The following is a 10,726-nucleotide window of genomic DNA, read 5'->3' on the forward strand; positions in this document are numbered from 1 at the left end:
AAAGCCAATTTATTTTGTGAGAAATAAATACAGTTCTATGGAAACAAACACTATGTTCTTTTATACATTTATTTTTTTTTCAAATAACACGTGAGAGTCAAAGAAATTAGGCAAATAGTAACTAGTATGTGATAGTGCTGGAATTTAATCACAGGTTTACTTAACTTGGATTCCATTGTTTTTTATAGAGAAAAAGCATATTTATGAAATTAGTATTTTAATGTTGTTTTCAATTAATACTGTATCAGTTTATGATTTCTGGCATATCAAGATGAACAAATGTATACAAAAGTACATTGAGTCGCTCTACCTTTAATTGTATGAATATAGAGGTGTTTAATGACTAGTAAAATTCAGACAAAAGAGAGTCAACATTCTTCCTCTGTAATATAAGGATGGGTATTCCCTTCAGATGCAGTCTTCCTTACTGTTCCACTTTCACCACTTTCCCACTTTCACCACATCATGAAATGGTGCCGCATATACTTTTTAAAATCAGTAAATCCACAGTTGTATTAAGAAATATTTTATTAACAAAACAGTAAATTCCACTTGCTTAGCATTTCCAATAATGGATAAATTGGCCTTGCAACAGAAAAACAAACAAACAAATAAAAAAAGAAGAAGAAAACCCCTTAGATACCCAATCACACAAAGCACTAGAAGGGTAGGGTTTTGTGGCCTTTCTTTGATGTCTTAGGGATTGACCACTTCACACGTTATTGTAGTACTTGTTTTAAAAAAGGCAACACATTACATGGATAAAAAAGAAGCATAATCAATCAGAAAAGTTACAGTCTAGAGATGTAATCAAATTTATGCCAAGTAGTGTGAAATCCTCAATCAACTGCAAACTATGCATGGAACCCTGATATGTTTGGTATGAAGATAGTTGGGATTCAAGTCATTTTCTCCTTCTAACTCTGTTCCCCTCTTTTCTTTTTCCATTCAAGAAAAAATAAGTTTTGCTAGAGTGAGTTTGTGTAAGCCAATAATATTAGAAATAATCTTACTGATAATAAACTATATCATTGCATGTAACTTTAAAATTTATGCTGGGGAGAAACATTGAAATCAATCCCAAACAACACATTTCATAGATATACTGCTTAAAATTACCATTATTCAATTTATTTTCTATTATATTTTAGAATCTATCCAGATGGAAACTGGTTCAAGCTTAATAGATAAAATAGAAAAGCAACCTTAAAATTAAAAAAAAAAAAAAAACAACAACAACCCTTCAAGCTGTAAATCAGTAGTTTTACACTTCCCTTCTTATTTTACTGGCTTTCCCTGAGTAAGACTGAATGAGACGGGGGAAAAGAAAAGACTCATGAATTCTTTAACGCGGCAAATTAAAAAAAAATGAAAATCTAGAAAAGAAGTAATGGATATTAAATTTTCATTGTATACCTTCTACTTTCTGGGTCATAAAAAGCCATTAAGATTCTTTCACAACAATTACTTGGCAACCATAGATAGTGGTGATTTGCTATGAATTATACATATTTCTAAGGTGCTGTACGTCTGAAATCCAGGTCACTTCTTGGTTTTTTTCCATTAACTAAAGTATCACAAAAGATGTTTTGCATTTTTTGCCTTTGCTGATTAAAGCTAATTGTAAAGGTATTCCTCTCTTCTACAAAATTTATTATCTTTCTTTTAGAAGGTATTCAAGTAATGCAACCAATTTTTACTGAAGCATCAACTTGCGATGTAATAATGCATTGCTTTCGCACTACCTTCTCATATTAATAATTTATTGCTGTGAACATCATTGAATAATATGCAAAAACAAGTGTATAATCTATACTTTTCTACTACTTAATGTGTTAAACTAAAACTATATTTAATGATATATATGTAAAACCAGAAAAGTTAAAACATAGTCAATAATGAACAGAGAATGATTTTCTTAAATGGGTAACACAGAATAAAAAATTACTGAAAAATACTTTCTTAGTTGAGAAAATGTTTACTTTCCAGAAATGTTCATCATGCACATCAGATTCAGAGAATATATATATTACTTTATTAGAAAGAAAGTTTTCAATTGCAGCAGCCAGAGTTAAGTTGTAGATTAATCAATTTTGCTTCCAAAAACCTGCCCACATAATGGTTCTTATTCATGCAGCAGTATATCAGTGATATTCTATTTGATAAGGAAAGGTTCATTTCATTAGGGACTAAAATCTTCTTGGGGTTACCTGGGAGCAAGATCTCAATGAAGCAAATCACCCCATTTGTCATCAAAACCTTGGCACAACCCTCTTCCTTCCTGCTTTTCAATATGTCAATAAATATTTGCTATTGTATGCACGTTTGGCTCTTCCAGTACATCTGATGGATTGCTGTGGATTCATGTGTGTGTGTGTGTGTGTGTGTGTGTGTGTGTGTGTGTGTGTGTGAAAATAGTGAATGTATGTGGGAATGTATTTCAGGGAGAAAAGATTATAAGATACATATGTATATATTTGACTTTCTAATTCACACCTTTCATACAAGTACTAAAACTCAATTGCAACAGAATGAAGGCTGTACATATAAGAAAAAAAGTAGCTGAGTCTTTTTATATACATTCATACATATCTTCCTTAGAATAAACACTACACTGTAATTTCTTTAAAAAATAAAAGTAAGTAATTGTGGCAATTTATAATGGTGGCAAAAAAAAAAAAAAAAAAAATAAAAAAATTGTTGCTCTGATGTCATAAAACTCCCTATACTTAGCAACACTTATAACATTGAATTTACCAAAAATGGCTGAAGAGCAGAGATATATTTTGCATTTTCTATACAACAGGCTATAAAACGTCACTTATCACAGTCCAGAAAGCACACAGAGATGGATTTTATATAAACGTATGTAATAACATAATAAGCGTGCATGAAAATTTCCCAATGATTGCATCTATGCCCTCTTGTTTTTGTTTTGAAATTTTGTGTGAAAATGTGCCTTATATTTCACATTTTTGAAAATAAGGCCTCCATACTTTTTTTCCTCTCTCACAACCAGAAAGGGGCTTTTTGAATGTGTTTCTACACAAGTCTTCAAAAAAGCCAGCACTTTGTTTCAAATGCAAGTTCCAACCACTGCTCCAGTTGCACCAGGCGGCAAACTCTTGAAGGTTTGCAGGTTGAGTCACTCAAAAGGACAGTCTTCTCTGGCAATTGGACTAACTGACTTCTCAGGAAAGCGCTAGCACTTTGGCTAAATCCAGGATCATAGGTAGCTTCTTTTTTGTGTTATGTTTTGTGTTGGTTTTTGTGTTGTGCCTTGATGCTGTAATACTCCTTTGCTTTATGAATGCGTGCGGTCATCACTGTCTTTTAGAAATGTTCCAGCAACATAAAGACAAGCAGAGTAAATGAAAACACTGTGGATGTTAGGGAATTTATTGGCCCCTGTTTTTTGTTTTTTGTTTTCTTTTTGAGAAACAAGAGCATGAGATACTTGTTTTATTTTTTAAAAGTCTTTCCTTCCTGATTGCATTCCCTGTCTTCTTTTGTATGTGCTTCATAAAAAGGAAAGTAAGTAAGTTTATATTATGTCTCAGATAAAATGAAGACTATTTCTATACAAGTGTCCATTTAAGATCTTGGGATCAGACATAATACTCTTTATCCTTGTTTTTCTTATTTTTGTTGGCGCTTTTCGCACTGCTGGGTTGTTTCTCCTTTACGACAGCCCCATTGGACTGTGCTGAGTTACTGATGTAGTTTCGACTCTCGTCCACATGGTATGAGCCTTCATCCCGGTTTCTGTACTTGTACATGGCATAGAGGAGGATAAGGATGCACAGGGCGGCGGCAGCTACTATCCCAACGACCATACCCGTGGTGCTGCTGGACTCCCGGATCACTTCTGCTGAGCCTGGGTACGGCTCTCTGCCGCCTGCTCGGGTTGGGTTGGCTATAGAAAAGAGGATGAGAACAAACACAAGGTGATCATTGAGTTCACTGAATACGAGAGAGCTACATTCACATTCATTATCTATTTCTAACAGCACCTATGCGCTAGGAAAGGTATCCTGTTGACAAATGTAGCCATCCCTCTGCCTCATGGGTACTAAAAACTAGGGACTATGATACAAAGTTCTCTGGGAGAGATTTGTTGCTATGTCTTCTTTTTCACAAATCAATTTTGTTTACAGAGTTGTGTAAGCATTGCCCTAAATAAACCCCAATTAGCTCTAAAGGGCCATTTTGTTGGTTAAGTGGAAAAACCACAAACCCAACATAAAGAAAACCAGAATAGCCCTACCCTATAATACTAGAGGGAATCATAAGAATCAAATTGGTGTTGCTCTGGAACATAGGTCTAACTAGACTGAATCAGGACAACTAAATTTAGGATTACTTTAGAAATCATATTCCCTTGTATTTTAAAGAATACTGTATCGAACAATAAGATAATTCACACATTTTAACTGTCTGCTTTTAAAAGTATAACTTTAGTTACATTTTATAAACGAAAATAGACTAATTTCCATTTTGTTGGAGATTTACTTGTTTACATAAGTATGTGTGTATTTTATTAATTGATTGGGGAGCTCCCAAGCTAAACTTTGGAGGAGAAAGTAATAAAGTATTCTTTCTCAGTTTTAAATACAGTCAAGATTGATTTTTTTAGTCAAAACTCAGAACTACCTAATAGATAATAATAGAAGACTGGCTAGTTTTATTCAACTGACAAAACCCTTCTTCAGTCTTCCCAAAGTATAAGTAAGGCTCTTTCTTGGATGAGAGCAATGGATTTTGGGGTGCCTATATCTTCTTGAAGGCTTGGTCAGACACTGAAATTGATTGATGGGGAAGAATGGACCTGAGATTTAATTGGTAGATAGGAGGAGAAGGAGCAGCTCTTTTCCTCTATACATAATAAACTTTTTGATATTAAAGGATAGAAACTGTAGAGAGAGAAGAAGATTCTATCCTACTCTGACTGTAGGTCATTTTTTCCTTGTGAATTGTGTTTTCTGCTTTTCCCTGAATCTCTATCCTCTCACTTGTCCTATATAAAAATATTACTTTTCATATGTAATGTATTAAAAATGCTACAACTTTCAAAACACTATTCTTTGCTAATTATGCATAATGAACTTAAATAATCTCGATTGCATATATACTAGATAGGATGTATGTGTATGAGTGTGTGTTTGTGTGTATGTAAGAACTGAAAACTTAAGAAGACTAATTGTGCTTTTATTTCACTACTACTAAACATCATTTAGTAATTAGTTTTAATATTTCTGCAAAAGTTCTTGTTAATTACTGGAAATCATTTTACCAAACATATGGCTCTATAACTGCTCTGTAATTCCATTTTCAAATATCACCAAGATTTCTTTTGCCTAAATGTGTGTGTGTGTGTGTGTGTGTGTGTGTGTGTGTGTGTGTGTTTCTGTGATTTTCCTTTCCTTCTCCAAATAAAGTCTTAACAAATATAGCCATTTCCAAGGTAGTAGCTCTCAGTCTCAAAGTAGCAATAGGCTACGTTCTGGTGCTACAAAATGTAGCAGGTGAAATTATTTATGCTGAATATGTCCTTGCTTGTTTTACAAAAGCCCATGGAGTGTGGCTTAATAAAAAGCTTTGGAGTTGCTTCTGTGGCCAAGGTGGAAGGAGACAAAGACTGTAATCCACAGTATTTGATTACAGGAATTAATTTTCTCTCATGAAGAACAGAATCTCCTGCAGTAACTCTGTCACTACCTGACAAACCAAAGGCAGCACTTTCTCTTTTAAATACAGTCATCTTTGCCAAAGTGTGCCAATTAGCTCAGCTGCTTTCACTAAATGAAAACTTTCATTTTACAGAGTATTCTTTTACTATGGTGTCTCGAGAGCTAAAAAGGGAATTTTATTTAAATGTTACCTAAATCATTTTTTCCAACCTGATGGAATGCTTTCATTTTAAACACACTTTTACAATTACCTCATTTTTACTTTGTCTGCCAGAAGGGAATAGGGAGAATGAAGATAACATTTGAATCATTTAGCTTATGACAGTAAAATTGGAGAATTTTAATGGAATGGAGGGTTTATATTTCATATACTAATAATAGACATGTATTTTTTGATAAGGAATTGGTATCATAAATGGACTATCTTATCAAAAAATGTTTATTTTATTTTTATCTGCTAAAATATTTCTGAGAGGTTTTCAAAACCACTATGCACATAACCTAATAACAACTTTGTGTTAAAATAAGAATGAGGTCACAAAGACCACAACAAAGCCTGAAATCCTTCAACTGTGCCATATGCATTTGAAAACATCTCCTGTTTGAAGAAAATATTTTCTTTTTTGCAACACTAGCCAAATTGTTGCTTAAGTCATATGAGGCCTAAAAATATCTCTATACAAAACCCAGATGTAAAATTCTACATATCACGTTTCTTAAAATACAACCTACAAAAGCTCTACCAAAATTAAATAAACTCAATAAACATGTTATCTTTCTTTTCCCCGATTCACATTAAAATTTTAATAACCATCACAGCAGATAGTATTATAGATATGTTTGGAATAGTTACTCCCATGTCTGTCTGATTAATATTCTTTTTCTATTTATGCTTCAAATCTGAAGGCTAAGTGAAATTTTTCTTGACTTTTCTTCTAAGACTAGAATATTGATGTGTTGGTCGGGCAGGGTGACTCACGACTATATTCCCAGCACTTTGGGAGGCCGAGGCAAATGGATCACAAGGTCAAGAGATGGAGACCATCCTGGCCAACATAGTGAAACTCTGTCTCATACAAAAATTTGCTGGGTGTGGTGGTGCGCACCTATAGTCCCAGTTACTTGGGAGGCTGAGGCAGGAGAATTGCTTGAACCTGGGAGGCGGAGGTTGCAGTGAGCTGCGATCACACCACTGCACTCCAGCCTGGCAACAGAGTGAGATTCCGTCTAAAAATATATATATATAATATATATAATATATATATATAATATATATAATATAATATATATAATATATATATAATATATATATATATAATATTTATAATATATATATATTAAAGTGTATTTTTATGTGTTTTATATATATATAATATATATTTATGTGTTGATGGGACATCTTCCCGATATGCAATAAAAGGCTGAAGACAATTTAAATATATTCATGAATATAAATGTGAGCTTCTCTATTTTCTGCTAATGATTTAATTTGAGATCACTGAAAAATCTCTGAAGAAAATTTATATTAATGTAATTAGAGGATAGTATCTACCTAATATGATTAGCGTCTTTTATATAATTTGTTTGAAATTTATATAAAAGGGAAATGTGTCATCTCAGCCATTTACAAAATGTGAAAAAAATAAGATAAACTTAAATTAATTTCATGGATTAAGAATTTTGCATTCCCTCTAAACTATATAATAAACTAAAATAAGACATTTTAAACAATTAAAGCACATCTGCTACATGTTTTGTTCTTAGTCGTGCTGAAATGTGAATAATGTAATTAACTAAAATTTACTTTCACCCCTTCTTTCTTTCTTTGTTCCAGCATGTGACAAAGAAACAAGTGAAAGAGAATAACTTGTTAAAAAAGATTTAACTTGTTAAAAAAAAAAAGCAAGTGAAAGACAATAAAGGAGGAGGAGCAAAAATAACAGAATACAAACAAATAAGCTTAAGTCTTTAAGTCCTGAATCTTCAAAGATTAACTCTGATGTGTAGGTAAAATTAAGCCGATGTAGCCACTTCATTATATTGGGCCCAGGGATATAAGAACTTGGGTCAATGGAAAACTTCAGTAGGATTGACAGTGATCCACTACATGTGAGGAGAGCGAGAATGCACACCTTCATCACAATACAAAGGCTTTTGACTTGTGCTGGCATTTTTAACCTAAATGATTTGGAAGCTACTGATTATTCTAGCAAGGAAACAGAGCAGTACAATAATTATGACCCATTTCATATTTGTATTCACTTCTTTCCTACTCATTTCTGAGATTCATTTAGCCAAATGGCTATAGAAAAATTCCTGGGACTCTTGCACTGATATAGCATGTTACCTTAAAGGATCACTGAAAAGTAGCTTTTAATCCTTCCTCTCTCTCCTAGCATTTGGTAAGATATGGTGGTCTCTAGAAGTTTTCCACATGGTCTGCTTTGTCCCTGTAGATTTATCAAGAATCCTATGAATTTTCTTGTTTTTTGTTGTCTAATTAATATTGTGGTAACTTAGGTAAACATAAGCTGTCAAGTATTTGGACAGTTAGTAACGTATTTCTGCATTATGGTCTAAATCAGTTTGTTCATATCCAGTGATAATTCAGAAGATAATTCATTATGGAAAATGAATAGCTAATGCTAAAGGCATATTTTAGTGCCTTGTCACATAGAAAAAATAAATGCAACTGTTGCTCTGAATTAAAAATTAAAAAAATAAATCTTTCAGATTTTAATTTGTCTTTTGCTGAGATAGTTATTTTAAATTACAACAACAGGAAAGGAAATCGCCCTATGTTTTATTTCTTTATTTTTGATAGTCTTTGATACTGTATCTGTGAAAGAACACCATTTCCTCAAATCAGAACAAATTTAGATCCAATTAAGAAACACATGGGGAAAATATGAGACACATTAGACTTCAGTACAGAGCAGAGAGGGATGTCAGTGCAGGCTTCATCTCTTACCAGCTTCTTGCACCCTCTGTTGCTTCCTCCATGCTCCTCTCTATTTCTCCTCCCACTTACCCCTCTTTATCACCTCTGTGCCTTGGTCTTCCAGCTCCTGAATTATCCTTGTGGGGGCCCTCCCCACCCCCAGGTAAACGAAGGTCAGGCCAGCAGGGGTCAGGACTTTTTGCCTCTTGGGTTGGTGTATTACTCAGGAAGGTGTTCAATAAACCACAAAATTTTCCTAATTTAAAAACACAGTGTAAAATAATTCTTACTGGTACAAGTGTCTAAGTGTGATTATTTCAGCAGAACAGGTTTTGTGTTTCATATTGGCATGATTACTTTAAAATGTAACTTTCTAAATTTGTTTGCAGATAAAATTGTATGCTTTGTCAAAACAAATAATATTTGATCACTAATTTAAAAAACTTTTGTGATACATATGATGATATGATGGGGGCATATTAAGCCATTAAACTTTGCATTGTATTTATCAGTTTGCATTGTTTGATTATATCTAATCATACCTTAGCGTATGCAAATAGAAGTTAAAGATTGCAATTACTGAGGACAATGATTCACAACTGAAGTGCTACAATACTAAGCAATTTGAAAGGTACATTTTTGAATATTAATAAATTTTCCCAAGAAGATTTCACTTTGCAGTGGTAAGTGACATCCTTCACTTTTCTTTCTGAAATTGGAAACACAGCAATCAATTATTGTCATTAAAGAAAACTGCTCTTGATCTATGTTTTTGCAACTCTGCATGATAAATGGTGTTTATAATCCTAATTCCTGATAAAGAATGGGGTTTGGTGGGTGGTGGGACCTTGTCTTTCTATTGACGAGTTCACCAAGGCATTAGCATGCCATCAGATGCTCTTTTTATCACTCAAATTGTCACTTTGATGAAATTATTCTGTATACTTGAATGAGCTTTTCTTCCACTGTAATCTTATATATATATATATAGGTTCCATCTTATATATATATATATATATATAGGTTCCAAAGTTAACTTTCAAGGTTAGATTATAGTTTCTAGGTAATTTTTGGGGCTGGTTTTATTTCTTCAGTATAGACTGTTAATGTATGTGTATGTCGTCAACTATGAACCTGGCACACCAAGGATAAAGTAAGAGTATCATTATAACCTGATGACAATGAAAATTCAGCTTTTGAGCTTTGAGAAAAAGATTATAAGAAACTACTAGTCTTAGAAAATAAAAAAGAATAAAACATGCTAGTGGTTAAAAAACAAACAAACATAGGTTACATATTTAAGATCAAGAGGGGATCATAAAGGATCATTAAACTCCATAATGCCCAGCATATGTCATTGTGAGAACCAGAATTGTTAGATGTCCTGTCTTGTAATGATCCTTTTAAAAAAAAACTCTTGGCAAGAAGCATTTACTGAATTTCTTCTCACTAAGAGTTTCTGACCAGTCTTTCTGGTTTTCTCATAAATTAAGCTGAAAGTAATAGATTTTAAATTTCTGTCTCCAACCCACCTAGGAAAAAGAGTGGCCTAGAATGATCTCATTAGGCCAGAGTTCTATACTGTGTCTAATAGATGTAGAAGTTATTATAATTCTAGGCTAGCCTTGAAAATGATTTTGGATTTATAGGGGAAGATTTGACTTTTCCAGTACTCAGTTTCATTAATACTGTGGAAAGAAAATTGGAATTGTAGCCTCCTGGGGTGTTTGTGAATTGAGATTAGCACAGTTTTTCTCTTTCCCATTTGGAAAAAAAAAAAACTCAAAGTTTATTACTTTTTCCCATTTGTTTGCTTCAATACAATGTAGGCCAGAAGAAACAATTACGATGCAATCATTCACAAGTCATGTTTAAATGCTACATTTGTAGGAAAGCAGGTACACAGTGATTTATATGACATGCATTAATTTCGACTCATGCTGTGGTTTTGTGAGAAGTGAGGGATGCTGGATGTTTCAAATTCCCTCCATTCTTCCTCCCACCAACTCCACCTATGCCTGCATATTCTTAAGTTCACTTATGGAGGTCAGACAAGTCTTGAGAGAAGACATGTCTGACACATCTTTTTTTTTTT

General features: G+C 33.2%; 1 protein-coding gene across 6 annotated transcripts in view; it reads right to left on the reverse strand.

Moving 5' to 3' along the window:
- Nucleotides 1–510: 510 nt before the first annotated feature.
- Nucleotides 511–10,726, reverse strand: part of LOC108521200 (neurexin-1-beta) — a 343,586-nt gene continuing 333,370 nt past the window's right edge. For all 6 annotated transcript variants that reach the window (XM_017860885.1, XM_017860883.1, XM_017860884.1 and 3 more), the window contains one exon: nt 511–3,916. In XM_017860885.1, the coding sequence (XP_017716374.1) occupies nt 3,609–3,916 (308 nt within the window). In that variant the 3' untranslated portion in view covers nt 511–3,608. The remainder of the gene's footprint in view (nt 3,917–10,726) is intronic.

Source organism: Rhinopithecus bieti, unplaced genomic scaffold (genome assembly GCF_001698545.2).
Source record: "Rhinopithecus bieti isolate Rb0 unplaced genomic scaffold, ASM169854v2 scaffold_56832, whole genome shotgun sequence".
NCBI classification, from domain to species: domain Eukaryota; kingdom Metazoa; phylum Chordata; class Mammalia; order Primates; family Cercopithecidae; genus Rhinopithecus; species Rhinopithecus bieti.